Source organism: Microcaecilia unicolor, chromosome 5, assembly GCF_901765095.1.
Source record: "Microcaecilia unicolor chromosome 5, aMicUni1.1, whole genome shotgun sequence".
NCBI classification, from domain to species: Eukaryota; Metazoa; Chordata; class Amphibia; order Gymnophiona; family Siphonopidae; genus Microcaecilia; species Microcaecilia unicolor.
In genome coordinates this window covers 363750140-363771563 of record NC_044035.1, presented here as the reverse complement: position 1 = coordinate 363771563, position 21424 = coordinate 363750140, and the positions used below count along the sequence as shown (strand labels likewise).

The 21424-nt window shown below is 44.4% G+C and overlaps 1 protein-coding gene across 2 annotated transcripts in view; it reads right to left on the bottom strand.

Annotated features, from left to right (window-relative positions):
• Positions 1–21424, bottom strand: part of KARS1 (lysyl-tRNA synthetase 1) — a 110895-nt gene that overhangs the window by 6865 nt on the left and 82606 nt on the right. For both annotated transcript variants that reach the window (XM_030204684.1, XM_030204683.1), the window contains 2 exons: positions 12931–13016; positions 5044–5129 (listed from right to left, as the gene is read on the bottom strand). In XM_030204684.1, the coding sequence (XP_030060544.1) occupies positions 5044–5129; positions 12931–13016 (172 nt within the window). The remainder of the gene's footprint in view (positions 1–5043; positions 5130–12930; positions 13017–21424) is intronic.

Sequence of the window (21424 nt, the reverse complement as noted above, 5' to 3'; positions counted from 1 at the left end):
AGAGACTCCTGAGAAAACTGAAAAGCCTTGGGATAGCAGGAAATGATCTGTTGTGGATTAGGAACTGGTTAATGGATAGAAAACTGAGGGTAGAGTTAAATGGCCATTTTTCTCAGTGGAGGAGGGTGAATAGTGGAGTTCCCTAGGGATCTGTACTGGGACTGATGCTATATAACATTTATAAATGATCTAGAAATGGAAACAACTATTCAAAGTTGTTAAAACGCCTGCAGGCTATGACAAATTGCAGAAGACCTTAGGAAACAAATGGCAGATGAAATTTAATGTGAACAAATGCAAAGTGATGCACATTGCAAAATATAATCCAAACCATAGTTACTTGATGTTGTTCCACCTTAGGAGTCAACACCCAAGAAAAAGATTAGGTGTCATCATGGACAATACACTGAAATTTTCTGCCCAATGTACGATGGCAACCAAAAAAGGAAACAGAATGCTAGGAATTATTAGGAAAGGGTTAGAAATTAAGACAAAGAATATTATAATGCTTCTTTATCACTCCATGGTGCAACCTCACCTAGAGTATTGTGTGCAATTCTGGTTGCCGTATCTCATAAGTACATAAGTATTGCCATACTGGGAAAGACCAAAGGTCCATCGAGCCCAGCATTCTGTTTCCAACAGTGGCCAATCCAGGTCACAAATACCCAGCAAAATCCCAAAAATATACAAAACATTTTATACTGCTTATCCCAGAAATAGTGGATTTTCCTCAAGTCCATTTAATAACGGTCTATGGACTTTTTCTTTAGGAAGCCATCCAAACCTTTTTAAAACTCCGCTAAGCTAACCATCTTTACCACATTCTCTGCTAATGAAATCCAGAGTTTAATTACACCTTGAGTGAAGAAAAAGTTTATCCAATTCATTTTAAATTTACTACATTGTAGCTTCATCGCATGCCCCCTAGTCCTAGTATTTTTGGAAAGCGTAAACAGACGCTTCACGTCTACCCGTTCCACTCCACTCATTATTATTTTTTTTTTGTTACATTTGTACCCCGCACTTTCCCACTCATGGCAGGCTCAATGCGGCTTACATGGGGCAATGGAGGGTTAAGTGACTTGCCCAGAGTCACAAGGAGCTGCCTGTGCCTGAAGTGGGAATCAAACTCAGTTCCCCAGAACCAAAGTCCACCACCCTAACCACTAGGCCACTCCTCCACTCTGGGGACCTCTATCATATCTCCCTTCAGCCGCCAGAGCAGAATTAGAAAAGGTTCATAGAAGTGTGACCAAAATGATTAAGGGGATGGAACTCCTCTCCTATGAAGAAATGTTTAAGAAGTTAGGGCTCCTCATTTGGAAAAGAGACAGTTTAGGAGAGACAGTTCAGGTTTACTAAATCCTGAGTGGTGTAGGACGGGTAAATGAGACTCGACTAGGAGGATACTCAATGAAATTACATGGTAATACTTTTAAAACAAATAGGAGGAAGTCATGGTATGATGTTTATAAATGCTGGTGAGTTGGTTTGTATTGTGTTATCTTCTCCTTTGGTTGTATTTTTTAGATTTCAATAAAGTTTTATTTAAAAACAAAACAAAAAAACAAAGGAGGAAAGATTTTTTTCATTGCTACCATTTGGAATTCTGCCAGGTTCTTTCTTGTCCTGGATTGTCCACTGCTGGAAGTAGGATATTGGGCTAGATGGACCATCGGTCTACTCCAGTATGGCTGTTCTTTTACGTCCTTCTCTGTACCTTTTCTAATTCTGCTTTATATTTTTTGGCATGTGGTGACCAAAATTACACACAATATTCGAGGTGTGGTTGCACCATGGAGCGATACAAAGGCATTGCTTTATTACCGCCGCTCATCAATAATAGCGACACCTAGATCCTTTTCCTGGGTGGGGACTCCTAATATGGAACCTCATTGCGAAAATCCAGTAAATCTTCTAAACGAAAATCAAGTCCCAAAGTATCCTCCTCCTCGAGCAAAAAGAAATCTTCTGCAGTGTCTTCCCCTTTGCAGGAGCAGCAGAGGCCGTCGTTGTCACCTACACTGCTTGTCTCAGGCATCTGTCACTTCCTTCTCGGCTTTACTGTCCTTTTCGCCTGCCTTTATGAGTCTCAGCGAGTCAAGACCTGATTTTGGTCTCCTCTTTACTTCCTCTTCTTTTTTGCTTTGTTTTCCCTGCCTACTTATTTATTTGGTTTAAGATTGTATTTATATTCCCTTCCTTTCTTTCTCTGTTCCTTCTACCCTCTCAATTCTCATTGCAATTATTTTATTAGTTCATTGTAAGCCGCTTTGAGGCTGCAAAACTGCGGCAAAAGGCGGGGTATAAATGATCTAAATAAATAACTATAGTTTCGGCTCTTCTTTCTTACGTGCATCACTTTGCACTTGCTCATATTATATGCCACCTGCCATTTGGATGCCCAGTCTTCCAGTCTCATAAGGTCCTCTTGCAATTTTTCCCACTCCTCTTTTGAATTAACAACTTTGAATAACTGTCATCAGCAAATTTAATTATCTCGTTAGTTATTCCTCTCTCTAGATCATTTATAAATATATTAAAAATAGGGCTGTACCATGTCAAGTGGAAAATGCTGCTGCAGGTTTGACCCCACAGCTTATTTTAGAGGGATCCCAGTGTTCTCAGGCTGCTGTAATGGCTGAGACCCTTCCTGGGACGAGTTCTCAAGTTTTTCTTCTGAAAAGAATGCTTTGTGTTCAGCTGCTCTCCAGCATTTAATAAGACTGAAAGAGATTTTGCTGGAATCTATCTAGATGGCACTTGAAACCCAGTATAAGGTTTTCACCTCCTTTGTTTCAGTTTCTTTGATAACTCAGTACAAGTAAGGTCAGTTGAGGAACAAATTGATTCTACAGTGGTTAAACAGACTAAGTTAGAATCAGTGCTGACAAAGGTATAGCACTTTCAGCCTCAAGTTGCAGAAGATAGATTGCTTCTTCACCGGAAAGTAGAGAACTTGGAAACCTTTGCAAGGAATTTAAACTTAAGAATACTTAATTTCCCTTATTCCAGACTTATGTCACCTAGAGAAAAATTCCAAAAACACTGAACAGTCCCAACTTTTGACTGCTTCCAGCAAGTATTCAGGGCTTCTTTTAATTAAGGAGGAACCCCACTATCTACCCTTCTCCATTGAGAATACTGACCATTTAACCCTATTCTCTGTTTTCTATCTTTTAACCAGTTTTTAATCCACAATAGGACACTAACTCCTACCCCATGACTCTCCAATTTCCTCTGGAGGTCTTTCATGGGGTACTTTGTTAAACGTCTTCTGAAAATCCAGATACACAATATCAACTGGATCACCTTTATCCACGTTTGTTCACCCCTTCAAAGAAATGTAGTAGACTGGTGAGGCAAGATTTCTCTTGACTAAATCTATGTTGGCTTTGTCTCATTAATCCATGTTTATGTATATGCTCTGCAATTTTTATAATCATCTCTACCATTTTGCTCAGCACCAATGTCAGGCTCACCAGTCTCTAATTTCCTGGATCACCTATGGAACCCTTTTTAAAAATTGGCATTAGACTGGCCACCCTCCAATCTTCTAGTACCACGCTTGATTTTAAAGAAAAATTTCATATCCTATATTTTATTTATTTTTATTTGTTACATTTGTATCCCACATTTTCCCACACATTTGCGGAAACAAGAAATGAGGGCGGGACCAGAGCTGAGAGAGAGAGAAGGGCCGAGCCTGCATGCCTTTTACCGCTGCTGACGGCCACCGTAACCCCGACTTATTAAGTGAAGATGACTTCTAAAATTCAGAGGGAGGGGTGCTGGAACTGGAAGGGAGGGATGACGACCCTGGAACTGGGAGGGGGGAGGGGGACCCTGAAACTTGGAAGGAGGGAGGGGGACCCTGAAACTCGGAGGGAGGGAGGGATGAAGAAACCTGAAACTCGGAGGGAGGGAGGGGGAACCTGAAACTCGGTCCCCTGGAACTCGGACGGAGGGGACGACCCTGGAACTTGGAGGGAGGGAGGGGATGACCCTGGAACTCGGAGGGAGGTAGGGAGGGGATGACCCTGGAGCTCGGAAGGAGGGAGGGGGAGAACGACCCTAGAGCTCGGAGGGAGAGAGGGGGAGGACGACCCTGGAGCTGGGAGGGAGGGGGAGGACGACCCTGGAGCTGGGAGGGAGGGGGAGGACGGACCCTGGAACTCGGAGGGAGGGAGAGAGGGAGGGGGGACGGACGACCCTGGAACTCGGAGGGAGGGGGGGACGACGACCCTGGAACTCGGAGGGAGGGGGACGACGACCCTGGAACTCGGAGGGAGGGGGACGACCCTGGAACTCAGAGGGAGGGAGGAAGGGGGCCCATGGCACACACTCTCATTCTCATACACACAGTCTCTCTCTCTCACAGACACACTCGCACCCACTCTTCACTCTCTCTCTGTCACACACACACACTCGCATATTCACTATCTCTCTCTCTCACACACAGTCTCTCTCAAACATACACACTCCGAGGAAAACCTTGCTAGCGCCCGGTTTCATTTGTTTCAGAAACGGGCCTTTTTTACTAGTTACTAACAATAGTTCTGTAAGTTCATTTTTCAATTCTATCAGTACTCTGGAATGTATACCATCCAGTCCAGGTGATTTGATGCTTCTTAATTTATCAAACTGCACCATTACTTCTTCCAGGTTCACAGAGATTTGTATCAGTTCCTTCGACTCATCAGCACTGAATACCACTTCTAGCACCGGTATCTCCCCCACATATTCCTTGGTGAAGACCAAAGCAAAGCAATCATTTAGTCTCTCCGCTATGGCCTTGTCTTCCCTAAGTGCCCCTTTTAATCCTCGGTCATCTAGAGATCCAACTGATTATTTTATCGGTTTCTTGCTTCTAATATACCTAAAAATGTGTTCGTGTGTTTTTGATCCAATGCAATATTCTTTTCATAGTCATACAGAATATTTCACATTGAGCACAATGTCACAAATTTTGGCAATATGAGGGGTTTTTAATTCATTGGAACATTTTGGCTGTATAGAAACAGGAAGAAACCATCTTACCATTTTGCCAGGGGACTCATGATTTGAGGGTGGTCACATATGAATGTTGGATTAACACATGCGACTTCCAAGAATTCACCAACAAGCTGAAAGAAAGAACCCAGAAACCGTTTAAGCTTGTAACAGGAGTGACCCACTGTTATAAGGCTATGGGGCAGGGAGGGTGTTATTACTCAGGGCTAAATTACAAATCTACTGGAACCTTCACACTTTCTTTCATAACCAACTACAGACAGTCACAATACAGCATTGTCTGGAGACTACATATTACACCTCTGTTAATGTACATGACCGGTAGGATCCAGTGGCATAGCCATGGGGGGAGCCTGGGCCCCTCTCTGCTTTAATGGTATCTGATATCCTGTATTGACTAAGTCATAACAATGCACTTTTGGCTATGCCACTTGTAGAATCTACAGACTACATATTACACCCCTATTAATGTACATGATACAGTGGTGGAAATAAGTATTTGATCCCTTGCTGATTTTGTAAGTGTGCCCACTGACAAAGACATGAGCAGCCCATAATTGAAGGGTAGGTTATTGGTAACAGTGAGAGATAGCACATCACAAATTAAATCCGGAAAATCACATTGTGGAAAGTATATGAATTTATTTGCATTCTGCAGAGGGAAATAAGTATTTGATCCCCCACCAACCAGTAAGAGATCTGGCCCCTACAGACCAGGTAGATGCTCCAAATCAACTCGTTACCTGCATGACAGACAGCTGTCGGCAATGGTCACCTGTATGAAAGACACCTGTCCACAGACTCAGTGAATCAGTCAGACTCTAACCTCTACAAAATGGCCAAGAGCAAGGAGCTGTCTAAGGATGTCAGGGACAAGATCATACACCTGCACAAGGCTGGAATGGGCTACAAAACCATCAGTAAGACGCTGGGCGAGAAGGAGACAACTGTTGGTGCCATAGTAAGAAAATGGAAGAAGTACAAAATGACTGTCAATCGACAAAGATCTGGGGCTCCACGCAAAATCTCACCTCGTGGGGTATCCTTGATCATGAGGAAGGTTAGAAATCAGCCTACAACTACAAGGGGGGAACTTGTCAATGATCTCAAGGCAGCTGGGACCACTGTCACCATGAAAACCATTGGTAACACATTACGACATAACGGATTGCAATCCTGCAGTGCCCGCAAGGTCCCCCTGCTCCGGAAGGCACATGTGACGGCCCGTCTGAAGTTTGCCAGTGAACACCTGGATGATGCCGAGAGTGATTGGGAGAAGGTGCTGTGGTCAGATGAGACAAAAATTGAGCTCTTTGGTATGAACTCAACTCGCCGTGTTTGGAGGAAGAGAAATGCTGCCTATGACCCAAAGAACACCGTCCCCACTGTCAAGCATGGAGGTGGAAATGTTATGTTTTGGGGGTGTTTCTCTGCTAAGGGCACAGGACTACTTCACCGCATCAATGGGAGAATGGATGGGGCCATGTACCGTACAATTCTGAGTGACAACCTCCTTCCCTCCGCCAGGGCCTTAAAAATGGGTCGTGGCTGGGTCTTCCAGCACGACAATGACCCAAAACATACAGCCAAGGCAACAAAGGAGTGGCTCAGGAAGAAGCACATTTGGGTCATGGAGTGGCCTAGCCAGTCACCAGACCTTAATCCCATTGAAAACTTATGGAGGGAGCTGAAGCTGCGAGTTGCCAAGCGACAGCCCAGCACTCTTAATGATTTAGAGATGATCTGCAAAGAGGAGTGGACCAAAATTCCTCCTGACATGTGTGCAAACCTCATCATCAACTACAGAAGACGTCTGACCGCTGTGCTTGCCAACAAGGGTTTTGCCACCAAGTATTAGGTCTTGTTTGCCAGAGGGATTAAATACTTATTTCCCTCTGCAGAATGCAAATAAATTCATATACTTTCCATAATGTGATTTTCCGGATTTAATTTGTGATGTGCTATCTCTCACTGTTACCAATAACCTACCCTTCAATTATGGGCTGCTCATGTCTTTGTCAGTGGGCAAACTTACAAAATCAGCAAGGGATCAAATACTTATTTCCACCACTGTACGTAGGTCTACAAATGCCAATTGCTGGAGGGAATATGGAAGGAACCGTTTATGATGGGAATGTGGAGTGGAGGAGTGGCCTAGTGGTTAGGGTGGTGGACTTTGGTCCTCAGGGGTCTGTGCTAGGACCGCTGCTTTTTAATATATTTATAAATGATTTAGAGATGGAAGTAACTAGCGAGGTAATTAAATTTGCTGATGACACAAAGTTATTCGAAGTCGTTAACTCGCGACAGGATTGTGAAAAATTACAAGAGGACCTTGCGAGACTGGGAGACTGGGCGGCTAAATGGCAGATGACGTTTAATGTGAGCAAGTGCAAGGTGATGCATGTGGGAAAAAAGAACCCGAATTATAGCTACGTCATGCAAGGTTCCACGTTAGGAGTTACGGACCAAGAAAGGGATCTGGGTGTCGTCGTCGATAAGACACTGAAACCTTCTGCTCAGTGTGCTGCTGCGGCTAGGAAAGCGAATAGAATGTTGGGTATTATTAGGAAACGTATGGAAAACAGGTGTGAGGATGTTATAATGCCGTTGTATCGCTCCATGGTGCGACCGCACCTTGAGTATTGTGTTCAATTCTGGTCGCCGCATCTCAAGAAAGATATAGTAGAATTGGAAAAGGTGCAGCGAAGGGCGACTAAAATGATAGCGGGGATGGGACGACTTCCCTATGAAGAAAGACTAAGGAGGCTAGGGCTATTCAGCTTGGAGAAGAGACGGCCGAGGGGAGACATGATAGAGGTATATAAAATAATGAGTGGAGTGGAACAGGTGGATGTGAAGCGTCTGTTCACGTTTCCAAAAATACTAGGACTAGGGGGCATGCGATGAAACTACAGTGTAGTAAATTTAAAACAAATCGGAGAAAAATTTTCTTCACCCAACGTGTAATTAAACTCTGGAATTCGTTGCCGGAGAATGTGGTGAAGGCGGTTAGCTTAGCAGAGTTTAAAAGGGGGTTGGACGGTTTCCTAAAGGACAAGTCCATAAACCGCTACTAAACGGACTTGGAAAAATCCAAAATTCCAGGAATAACATGTATAGAATGTTTGTACATTGGGAAGCTTGCCAGGTGCCCTTGGCCTGGGTTGGCCGCTGTCGTGGACAGGATGCTGGGCTCGATGGACCCTTGGTCTTTTCCCAGTATGGCATTACTTATGGTCCTGGGGAACTGAGTTCGATTCCCACTTCAGGCACAGGCAGCTCCTTGTGACTCTGGACAAGTCACTTAACCCTCCATTGCCCCATGTAAGCCACATTGAGCCTGCCATGAGTGGGAAAGCGCGGGGTACAAATGTAACAAAATTAAATAAAAATAAATGTAGGACAATACATAGTTTGTCTGGGGGTGCATTCTAAGATACAGGCCCTTACAGAAATTAATATAGAATGTGATCTCAAATTATACCTTTTGGGGTTCTACCTTTCTCTCAGCTTCCAAGGGAGAGGGCCAGATTGATCCCACACATTTGGTTCGCTGTCGGGGAAACCTCAGTCTTTGCCTCTTCCTTGTAATAACTCAACAAGGGCCCCACCACGTGACGCTGCTTTGCTTTATAAAATGCAGAGAATCCATCCTTCCCGGGGGCAGAACGGGGCTTCTAGGCTTTAATCGCAGCCTGTAGCTCTTTCACTTGCAAAGGTGCAGACAGCGTTTCCACCACTTCCGGGATATGTGATGCATCCCTCCGGATCCAGAAATTCCTGGATTGTAGTTCCCAATACAGGAAGATCCATCTGATATAAAGAATGAAAATGCTGCAAAAAGCGTTGAGCTATCTAGTCACTGGAGTCCCGCAAATAAGATACTGCCCTAGACCCTCCCCAAGATTTGACCAGGCAAGTCAGTAGGCATCCTACTTCATTCCCAGACTACGAGAGGTACGCTGACGGATAAGACAGTTTAAATATACCTGTGTAAATATTAGTGTATTCTTGGCCTGCGCCTCAGCTGTTGTTCCAAGTGAACAATCCCAGCCGCAATCCACTTCTTACAGAAACTGACATAAGCTATAATATCGCCTCTGAGGACCGCTCTGGTGGTACTACAAAATAACAAAGCTCGTTCAACGTGCTGCGCAATGGTAGAAAGTAGAGTGAATTTATGCACTACAGAATAATCCTGATAAAGGCATACTGTCATATTTTAGGGAGTGTCTCTTCTGCCTGAAGTCCCGCAAAATTTTCAGCTTATGAACATAGTTGTGCACCTTCACTATTACAACTCTGGGCTTCTGTCTGCCATCTTGACAATAGCCCAACCTGTGGGCCCTCTCCAAGCAAAGCGGCCCCATATTATCCGACAGAGTAAATTCAGCTGTCAGCCAGCGTTCTAACAAAAGCCTCAGACTGTGCTCTGCGAGGGTCTCTGGCAAGCTGATGATCCAAAGATTGCTCCAGCAGGAGTAATTCTCTAGATCACGCTGTTCCACATAACCACAGACCTATTTCTCTAGTGCTGCAATAGGGTGCCCCGTCATGTCTTGCAGTCGTGTGGAGATGCGATGTTGCAGTTCCCCAGTGCACTGGGTAGTGTCCGCCATCAGGGACTCCAAATTGACCAGCTGTCCCGACAACTGTTCCAATAGCAGCTCTAGCACTTTGTCCACCGCTGTTGGGATAGTTGGTGTGCTGTAAATGCTAAAGACCCAGGCACTTCCGCCATTGCCATCTTGTCCTCACCGTTCCGCGTCCGGTTCTTTTTTAAGGCCTTTTCCTGACAATTCTCCCCTGGCTTTGTTTAGGAATTTGTCCATGAAAGGTCAGCCATGATATCGGGAGGGGGGGGGGGGGGGGGAGGAGAAGGGTAGCTTGTTGCATACAGAAGGAGCTGATGTAGTATGGGACTACAGCACGTCTGTCCCTGTCAAATGCAACATGTGATCTCCCGTCTCATCTTTTTAAAAGAAATTCTTATACAAAGAATGCTCCACTTTTACATTTTCCATCAGCAAATACTGTTTTAGTAGCTCTTTTTCACTTCAGGCCATGAGGTATTGGAATTCGCCATCTCTCCACATTCAAACAGAATTCTCTAACTTTCGTTTTAGGAAGCTGTTCAAGTCTTCTATTTAAAACATTTTTGTTATCCCAATTGCACCTTTTTATAATGTAAATTGCAAACGTTTTGGTAATATTGGGGATTTTGTCCATTTCTCCTGCCTTTTTTTTTTTTTGTAATCCTTCTGGTAATGCAGCAGACTAAACGTCCATTGTATTGTATCCGGTACATTGTTTCACAGATTGATATGGGTTTTCTATGTTGCAATATTATACTTTGGTTTTGAATGCATATATTATTTTATTTATTTAAAACTAGTAAAAAAAGGCCCGTTTCTGAGAGAAATGAAACGGGCGCTAGCAAGGTTTTCTTTGGAGTGTGTATGTTTGAGAGACTGTGTGTGAGAGTGAGTGTGTGTGAGAGAGAGAGTGAATGTGCGAGATTGTGTGGGTGACAGAGAGAGAGTGACTCTGTGTGCGAGTGTGTGTGTGAGAGAGAGTGTCCTGTGGTCTCAGGATCCCCTCCCCCCTCTGTGGTCTGAGCAGCACCTCCTCCCCTCTGTAGCAGAAGGTGGATTTTGAGCGTGGCTTAGTTATTGTTTTGTTGGGGAGTGTGTGAGTTGTATGAGCAATCAGTGCTGCCATTTTGGTGTTGGGGGGGGGGGGGGGTCAGAGGGTGTGTGTGGGTGATTGAGGTCTATAGGTGTGTGTGAGAGAGAGAGAGAGAGTTATTGTTTTGTTGGGGAGTGTGTGAGTTGTATGAGCAATCAGTGCTGCCATTTTGGTGTTGGGGGGGGGGGGGTCAGAGGGTGTGTGTGGGTGATTGAGGTCTATAGGTGTGTGTGTGTGTGTGTGAGAGAGAGAGAGAGAGAGAGAGAGAGGAGAGAGAGAGGAGAGAGAGAGAGAGAGAGAGAGGAGAGAGAGAGAGAGAGAGAGAGAGAGAGAGAGAGAGAGAGAGAGAGAGAGAGAGAGAGAGGAGAGAGAGAGAGAGAGAGAGAGAGAGAGAGAGATGCTGTCTGTGCATGTGTGAGTGAGATAGATGCTTTGGGCGGGAGGGAGGGAGTGGAGCTGGGTAACTTGTATCATTGTCTTCCACAATATCTACATGAATTAGGGGTGTTAAGGCAACTGTGCAATGCCACATAACCTTCTAAAGTTTAAGCTGAGTAAAAATGCAGCCACCTTTCATTTTAACCCAGCAAGCTTTACATCCCGACACCTGCAGTGTTAAGAAAGCACAAAACCAGAGGCATTTTGAAATTACAGATGTTATGCTAGCACTGTTGAGCATCCTCCCCAAACCCGTTTACAGCATGATAGGTGCGCGCGCGGGGATTGTGCCATGAACTGTGAATCGGGTTGGAAACGCACTGCACCCCGTTGCCAGGGCAAGAGAACCGTTGGGCGAAGTGAACGGCGTGGTGCGCGCTCGCCTTCAAATGCAAACTGCCTTCCTTAAAGGGTGCGGGGTTGAGAAAGTAAGGGGATAGAGGCAAAGGAAAGGAGTTCAAGCTGGCGTCGTTCTCCTGGTGTACGGGGAGAGGTAGAAGCAGGTGAGTTCATCTTGTTTTTTTAATGGGCGTTATAGAATAGTCTGTGCCATATTGGCTTTAGGTTCCAATTAGCTCTGTGTTGGTTTCGTCAGAAACACGTGCTGCTGTGGAGGAGCATCTATCCCAGAGCCCCTGCAACACGCGTTGGACATTCAGGTTGTAGGTTTTGTGTGAGTAGGGGTCGGGTATTATATTATTCCTGTTTTGTATTATATTGTGAGAGAATGTAGTTTGGTAGGCGCACGGGGAGGAGTTACAGTTGTACCTGAGCAGTGATTGGATAATGTCAGTTTGGTGGCAGTGACGGCTGATTTGTAGGAGTACCCTGCGTGGCTCACGGTTTTCGTGCCTTCCCCGCCGTTGACGTCATCGCGTTTTTGACACGAGGGCGGAGCTAGAGTGCATGCCATTCGGTGAGTGTAAGGAGCTAGAGTGCAGGCCATTCGGTGAGTCTAAGTGCTCCGCCCTCGACGTCATAACGTTGTGACGCGAGGGCGGGGCACACACTCATGGGATCTACACCAGCACAAGTTGGAGAGTTTGAGGCTTCATTAGAACGTTGGAGGTGCGTTTTATATAGAGAGATGACTTCTACATCCTTAAAGTTAAAGCTGTCGATTAATTAAAAACATCTGTTCCATGTGTTTCCATATTAGCAGTGGTTTTACTTCAGAACTAGGGACCGTATAGTGCACCGTTATTAATTTGGAAGGCAAGTATGTGTCGGAAGGAGATAGTTGGTCTCAAGCGATATTTAAGTGAGAATATAAAGTGTATCATATTATATGTCCATTCTTTTTTTTATATAATATTTTACTGACTTTTAAAGAACAAATTCATTACAAGAAAACCCGACAAGACCTTACAAAAGAATCAGAGAGACCTATGCAGCCTTATCTATTCAAAAGAAAACAATATATTTAAATGAATTATATGTGCATACTTAACTTCATACTGGTTCTCTCTTGTACGAGGGCTTGGTTGATAAGCAAGTTCTTGGCATATTACAGCGGACATCAAAGTTACAAGTTTTAGATGGTGGTATTGAGCTGTGGGAGTTATTTTGGAGTGTGATACAAAGGAGGAGAGAGCAGTCGGATGAGTGTACTAGGTGTAAGTCAGCATGTCATGGGTAATTTGATGTGTGCAACCCAACACCAATGTATCCTGTGCATCTTCATAGAGCCAGAGCCAGGCTAAGCAGATAGATATAAAGACAGTTGTGTCCATCTATATATAACGTACACACAGAAGGGAAGAGAGAGAGGCCTGATAACTTTACCTTGTCCAGAAGTCTAGCTGTCGTTCTGGGCGCTGGGCACTCCACTCCTTTCTCAACACAAATCTCATCAAGCAACTTGCGAGTTTCTGCATTCAGAAAAAATTGTTACTGAACAAAAGACAAGAAAGTGAGAACGGAAACATGTAAATGTTCATGCATCTGTCCTTCCTATGGCTCCGCTCAGAGTACATATGAATGTCTTTTTAGGCAAGATTTCCGTAAATCTGATTGAGTAATTTTATAAAGATAAACAGGTGCTTTCTTGCCCTTTTCATCTAGGCAACATGCTATAAAATTTCACTCACACCCCTCATTCTAGCGTCTTCTCCACCCAATTTTACCCCCCTCCCCCCCCCCCCGGATGCTCAAAATTATGCGTGCAATTTGAGTAATGAGCCAATCAGCACCAATAGCTGGGAACTATCAATTGTCATTAACTGGCAACTATTTGTATTTAAACACACATCTTGCTAAATGCTATGCAATAAAGATGTGTGTGTAAATCTTTTAATGCACAACTAAAAAGAGGGTGTAACTAGAGGAGCACTGGTGGATCGGGACGTTCACTAAAGATGTGCACACTATTATAAAATTCAGGTGTGGGGGGGGGGGGGTCTGTGTTTAGTTTGTGTGTGAGGATTTCCACCAGGTTTCAGTAGCTGTAAATCCTTAGGTGCAGATCCCAGCCCTATGCACTATTCTATAAATGGCACCCAACGCAGATCACCGTTTATACAGGAACGCTCAGTGCTCATTTTATGGCGCCCAATTTTGGGAACCATTTACAGAATCTAGTCCTTAATGTGCAAAAATTGTGCAAGCAGGTTATAGAATACCTACAGTTCCATGCACAACTTAATTACTAAATTAGCTGCTAGTTTGCAATTAATTGGCACTAATTTGCAGTTACAAGTGTAAATGCATTTAGTTGCTATTCTATAACATTAGTGAGCAATTTCTATAGCATGTAAGTGCAAACCCCATAACAGAACCAGCAACGATTTTGCCACATACTTTGCCAACAAAATTAAAGGTCTCCATCAGCACCTACAGACAGTCCCATCAAAGCTACCACCAGCTAATGAGGAGAACACTCCCTCTTCCCCGCCACACACAGTCATCTGGGACTCATTCAACCAGGTTACAGAAGAAGCCGTTAATAAAATCCTGAGAGGTCTACAGCCAACAACCTGCCCAGCAAACACAGTACAAAGAGCGAGCATATGCCTCATTAAAGGGGTAACTAAAATTGCCAACTCCTCTCTTGTGGAAGGGCAGCTGCCAACAACATTGAAAAGAGCTATGGTGCGCCCCCCTACTGAAAAAGAGGTCCCTTGACCAGGACAAGCTTGAAGGAAAAGTCCATTGATCGTTATTAAATTCTGGGTTTTTGCCAGGTTCTTGGGGCCTGGATTGGCCGCTATCAGAGACAGAGTGCTGGGCTTGATGGACCTTTGGTCTTTTCCCAGCGTGGCAGTGCTTATGTACTTATGCACTAACTACTGACCAGTTTCATTCCTTATAGAACAGAATCTGCTTTCAACTCAACGACTGGCTAGATCCATGTCAGGTTGGCTTCAGAACTGAGTACAGAGCACAGACTGTTCTTCTGTCCCTTCTTGATAATCTGCACAGAAACCGTGACAGGGGATCTGCCTTGATACTAGTGTTGCTGGACTTCTCAGCAGCCTTTGACACTGTGGATCATAACATGCTTTCAAGACAGACAGAAACAGGTATCAGTGGCTTAATGTGGAATGCCTTCTCAGGTCAGCTTCGCTTAACTACTAGTTTCCAGCAATTTAAGAAACAGCTTTCTGTTCAAACCTTTTTTTGATATGTAGTACAGGTTTGGAAATTATGACAGCAGAACTTTATGTAATATTTTTGTTCACTGAAGATGTTGTTTTATATTGGTATGCATGTTTTTATGGAAACCACATAGGTTATAGGCGGGTTAGAATTGTTTAAAATAAATAAATAAATAAAACAAATAAATATTTATATGGTTCAAACTCTATTTGTCAGACAGACAATCAGTTCTCTTCAGCAACAGCACATCATCACCTTGGGCATTGAACTGTGGGGTCCATACTGTCTCCCATTTTATTTCATATTCAATTCAGATTAGGTCTTATATACCGCTAAAATCCCCTTTCCAGTGTTCAGTGTGCTTTACATTAGTTAAACATTGCATGAAGAAGCCAGGCAGAAGACCATGAGAGGAGATGAAACATCTGGCTCAGCTGCTTCAGTCCATAAACACAAAATTCGACATCTATGCTGATGATGTTCAACTACTCAAAGCCACTGAACCAGATCTACCCACAGCTCTGAGTAAACTGACTGCAACTCAGGAATGGGCAAACAACAAACTGTCTGAACCCAAATAAAACAGATTCTTTGAGTGCCAAACACAAGTGGACAAATATCTGACTTCAAAATACCTTTTGGGAAGTATGAACTCCCCTAAAATCACAGGTCAGGAATCTTGGGATACCGCTTGACTCATCACTCGTTCTGAACCTGTAAATTCAAACAACTTTCAAAAATTGTCTCTATCACCTACAGCAGCTACGAAATCTCTCTCTGTATACTGAAAAGACAAGTCTGACCAGTGGTCCATGCCATGATTACATCATGACTACACTACTGTAATGCCCTGTACACTGGCCAAACCAAACGAGTTTTTATCAGCTCCAACTAATTCACAATGCTGCAGCACACGACTAATAGAAAGCTGCAAGTGGCATGACCACATCACACCCTTCCTGCAACAACTACAAAGGCTACCAGGGCTAAATTTAAAAATCTGTTTGATTTTCAAGGTCCTCAGACAAAATGGGCCAGAATACTTCCACACCTTTCAGATCTCTAAGGTCCTCTCAAAGAGCATCACTATCTGTACCTTCATCAAAATAAATTGTACGATGTGATATCGGCCAGCGAACCTTCTCAGGAGTAGGCCCCTCGTTCTGGAATTTACACCCAAAGGGGCTGCATATAACTCGAGACTACTGCTACTTCAGGAAGCAGGTAAAGCCTGGCCCTTCTCTCAAGTCTTTAATACATAGGGTGACTGACTATACACCCATTCTGCACCTGGACTAGCTTGCTTCACATACTGTAACATAGTAGATGACGGCAGAAAAAGACCTGCACGGTCCACCCAGTCTGCCCAACAAGATAACTCATACGTGCTACTTTTTGTGTATACCTTACCTTGATTTGTATCTGTCTTTTTCAGGGCACAGACCATATAAGTCTGCCCAGCACTAGCCCTGCCTCCCAACCACCAGCTCTGCCATCCAATCTCCGCTAAGCTCCTGAGGATCCCTTCCTTCTGAACAGGATTCCTTTATGTTTATCCCACGCATGTTTGAATTCCGTTACCGTTTTCAAACATGCGTGGGATAAACATAAAGGAATCCTGTTCGGAAGGAAGGGATCCTCAGGAGCTTAGCGGAGATTGGATGGCAGAGGCGGGGCTGGTGGTTAGGAGGCGGGGTTAGTGCTGGGAAGACTTATACTTAGCCTAGTTCCTTATATCTTGAGTAACCATATACAGAACTTGGCTTTAGTTTAGCTACCCATTTATTTATCCCAGCTGACTCTGCACCAGCCCTCTTGTCCCCATCTAAATATCCGTATTTGGTCCCTTGGCTATACGGTAACCTGTATTGTAAAAAAACATTAAGCATCATATCTATGCTATTTGAATGTTTTAATGTGTACTTATTAGATGTTTCATTAGTATTGTGCTGGCATTATGTATTACTAGTAAAAAAAGGCCCATTTCTGCCTGAAATGAAACGGGCGCTAGCAAGGGTCCCCCCCCCCCAGCTCTGTTGCTGTCTTCCTCTCTCTCCTCCGAGTCCCACGCCCTCCTTTCCTCCCCTCCGAGTTCCAGGCCGTCCTCTCTCCCCTCTCCCACTCCCCTGTAACTCACCACTTTGTCCATAAGTGTCCTGGTGTTCTGCAGGGCCCTGCGGTCGTCCGCCGCCTACTTGTGGTGCTCCAGTGCCAAATGGCAGACGGAGATCCAGATTCACCATTGCAGAGTTTGTGTATGATGTTGTGTGTTGGGGGGGTGTGTGTGTGTGAGTGAGAGACAGAGAGACTTTGATTTTCCATGATATAGTTTGTGTATTAAGGGGGGGTGGGAGGAGTGTGTGGGTGTGAGTGAGAGAGATGCTGTTTCTCCATGGAAGAGTGTGTGTATGATGGGGGGGAGTGTGTGGTTGTGAGTAAGAGATGCTGATTCTCCATAGTAGAGCTTGTGTATTTATTGGGAGGGGGAGGGGGGTTGTGATGTGTGAGGGACTGGCGTGGTGCTTGGAGGGGGGTCTGCGTAGATGGGTTGAGGTTGTGAAAGTGAGGAATCGTTCATGTTATGTTTGTGTTGTCGGTCATTTCTTGTGCTAGAGAGTGTGTGTGTGTGTGTGTGTGTGTGTGAATGTTTGTTGGGGGGGGGAGGGGTGTGGATGGTGAAATGTGAGGGAGTGGCGAGGGGGTTTTGAAGGGGGGGTCTGTGTTCCTGTGGTGATGGGTTGAAAGTGAGGGATTCCTCAGGTCATGTTTTTGGTGCGTGTAATTTTGTTTGGTTTTTTTTGTGCTACACAGTGTGTGTGTGTGTGAGAATGTTTGGGGGGGGGTGGCGGTGAGGGAGTGGCTGTGGGCTTGGAGGGGGGTCAGGGGCTTGGAGGGGTACAAATGAAAGAGCTGTAGATGGACGAAGAATAAAGAACCGGTTTGGTTGCTTTATTTTGAGTGTGTAGAAATGACGGCTGGGCAGGAGAGTGGAAACAGAGATCAACCAAATTGGCTTCCTTGTTTACAGTGAGCTAAATAGGCTCACTGTGTGTTGCTGTGGCGGTGAGGGCTTGGAGGGGTTTCAGGGGTTTTGAGGGGGGTCAGCGTTGGTTGGTGCGCAGGGCGGGCCCTCACAGCGCCTTTCACTTGCGTGTGAAGGCGCTGCAGCAGAGGCAACAGCTGATTGTTTCCGTTCGGGCCTCCCTCCTTCCCTCCATGTCCCACAGGGAGGGAAGGAGGGAGGGCCAAAGGGAAACGATCAGCTGTTGCGTGCTGCAGGGCCTTGACACGGAGGTCAGCGGCGTTGTGAGGAGCCAGCCTGCGTTCCGTTGGCAGACGGAGAGGGGTGAGTGGAGGGGGGGAGCGGCGTTGATGACGACGACGACCGCGATTGTTGTGGGGCCATTCGTCGAGGGGTGGTTGGAGGTTAGCTGGGCTTTTGGAATCCTTGAACGTTGTTTTTCTGTGACGTCACTGTAGGGTTCGTAGGTTGAAGCCATCTCTCTCTGGCCATGTCTCCGCCCTCGACGTCATTACGTTTGACGCGAGGGCGGGCCAAGGAGACATGGGCAGAAAGAGATGGCTTCACTACCACGAACCCTTCAGGGAGTGACGTCAGATTTCTGCCGAACGTTGAGAGTGCGTTTTATTATAGTAGATATGAATTATATGAATTATATTATATATGAATTTCAGTGCTGTTAAATGCATATATTTTTGATCCATGTCCAGCGCCTTCAACATGGATGATCATGGAATACTAATACACATCCTCGAGTACTTCGGAATTGGAGGCAACGTTCTCAATTGGTTTAGGGTGTTCCTAACCACACGATCATACCAAGTGACATCTAATTCAACTACATCAGCCACATGGATACCTGAATGCGGAGTTCCACAGGGATCCCCCCTTTCACCGACCTTATTCAACTTAATGATGATACCCTTGGCCAAACTACTATCAAACCAAAACCTCAATCCATACATATACGCAGACGACGTAACGATCTACATCCCATTTAAACAAGATTTAAAGGAAATTTCCAACGACATCAACCAAAGTCTACAAATCATGCATTCATGGGCAAATGCATTTCGGCTGAAACTCAATGCAGAAAAAACCCAATGCCTAATACTCACCTCCCAACATAACAAGAACAAATTCACCACCATTCACACACCAAAACTGAATCTTCCAATTTCGGACACCTTAAAAATTCTTGGAGTTACCATTGATCGACACCTAACACTTGAAAATCACACGAAAAACACAACCAAGAAGATGTTCCACTCAATGTGGAAACTAAAAAGAGTAAGACCTTTCTTCCCAAGGACCGTCTTCCGTAACTTGGTACAATCAATGGCACTCAGTCATCTAGACTACTACAACGCACTTTACACTGGCTGCAAAGAGCAAATAACCAAGAAACTTCAGACAGTCCAAAACATGCAGCTAGACTCATATTCGGGAAAGCAAAATAAAAAAGCGCTAAACCCCTACGAGAAAAACTACACTGGCTCCCACTTAAAGAACGCATCACATTCAAAATATGCACCCTAGTTCACAAAATCATTCACGGAGATGCCCTAGCCTACATGTCAGATCTGATAGACTTACCACCCAGGAATGCTAAAAAATCATCCCGCACATTCCTCAATCTCCACTTCCCCAACTGTAAAGGCCTAAAATACAAACTAACGCACGCGTCAACCTTTTCCTATTTAAGCACACAATTCTGGAACGCGCTGCCACGCAACTTAAAAACGATCTATGAACTAACTTCCGCAAACTACTGAAGACCCATCTCTTTAACAAGGCATACCAAAAAGATCAACAAATATGAACTCCTCCACATATATCCAGAATTGTCTTATAATATTTGCTTGTTATACTAATATCATGCTTACTCATATGAGTAAACACACACAGACGTTCGAGGCAGTAATCGGATTTGGTGGCCGGATTTGGTGGCACTCCCCCTTCACAAAGTGAACACGAAACAGGGACCTGTCAACACGAATAAGTGATTCACCTGTTGAGTGAAAGAAATACTATCGTGGAGTATATATGAGACTCTACCTCACCTTAGTTAACAGCCCTTACGGTTATTATATTTGCATCTATACACTCTGTGTACATTTTTTTTTGTTATTTTTGGGATAAGCAGCATAAAATGTATTGTACTTTTTTGGGATCTTGCCACGTATTTGTGACCTGGATTGGCCACAGTTGGAAACAGGATGCTAGGCTTGATGGACCTTTGGTCTGTCCCAGTGGCAATACTTATGTACCCGTTCTATACCATAACCATATCTCCCCTCAGCCGTCTCTTTTCCAAGCTGTAAAGCCCTAACCTCTAGCCTTTCCTCATACGAGAGGAGTACTACTACTACTATTTAGCATTTCTATAGCGCTACAAGGCGTACGCAGCGCTGCACAAACATAGAAGAAAGACAGTCCCTGCTCAAAGAGCTTACAATCTAATAGACAAAAAAATAAAGTAAGCAAATCAAATCAATTAATGTGTACAGGAAGGAGGAGAGGAGGGTAGGTGGAGGCGAGAGGTTACAAGTGGTTACGAGTCAAAAGCAATGTTAAAGAGGTGGGCTTTCAGTCTAGATTTAAAGGTGGCCAAGGATGGGGCAAGATGTAGGGGCTTAGGAAGTTTATTCCAGGCGTAGGGTGCAGCGAGACAGAAGGCGCGAAGTCTAGAGTTGGCAGTAGTGGAGAAGGGAACAGATAAGAAGGATTTATCCATGGAGCAGAGTGCACGGGAAGGGGTGTAGGGAAGGACGAGTGTGGAGAGATACTGGGGAGCAGCAGAGTGAGTACATTTATAGGTTAGTAGAAGAAGTTTGAACAGGATGCGAAAATGGATAGGGAGCCAGTGAAGCGACTTGAGGAGAGGGGTAGTATGAGTAAAGCGATCCTGGCAGAAGACGAGACGGGCAGCAGAGTTTTGAACCGACTAAGTGGGAGGCCAGCAAGAAGCAGATTGCAGTAGTCTAAACGAGAGGTGACAAGGGTGTGGATGAGGGTTTTGGTAGAGTGCTCGGAAAGAAAGGGGCGGATTTTACGGATGTTGTAAAGAAAGAAACGACAGGTCTTGGCAATCTGCTGGATATGAGCAGAGTTCCATCCCCGTTATCATTTTGGTTGCCCTTCTTTGAACATTTTCTAATTTTGCTACATCTTTTTTGAGATGCGGTGACCAGAACTGAATGCAACACTCAAGGTATATTCAGCACACTAACTATTCATGTAGTAGCATTGAATATATGGAATGGACGCTAAAGGCGTTTCTATTTGAACAGACTTTTGGCATTTCTTGGATGGTTTAAGAGTTTTACAGCCTCTGATTTTAAATTGTTTTTTTTAGATTTTATAACTTCGTGTGTGTGTGTGTGTGTGTGTGTGTGTTTTGTCAATTACTATGCTATTCTTCAAACCTACGGTCACTCTGTCCTTTCTGAATATTGGAGTTCTGTTTTCCTCTTTTTAAAGTAATTATGTAAACCACCTTCTGGGTTATGAAAGGCGGTTTATCAAGTCAATAAACAAACATATGTATTTTTTTTAATACCACAGTGATCAATGCTTGAAATTTAAAAAAAAAAAAGAAACCCCAAACACCAGACGTCTGAACGGCAAAAAAAACAAACAAACTGCAAAGCTAATGAT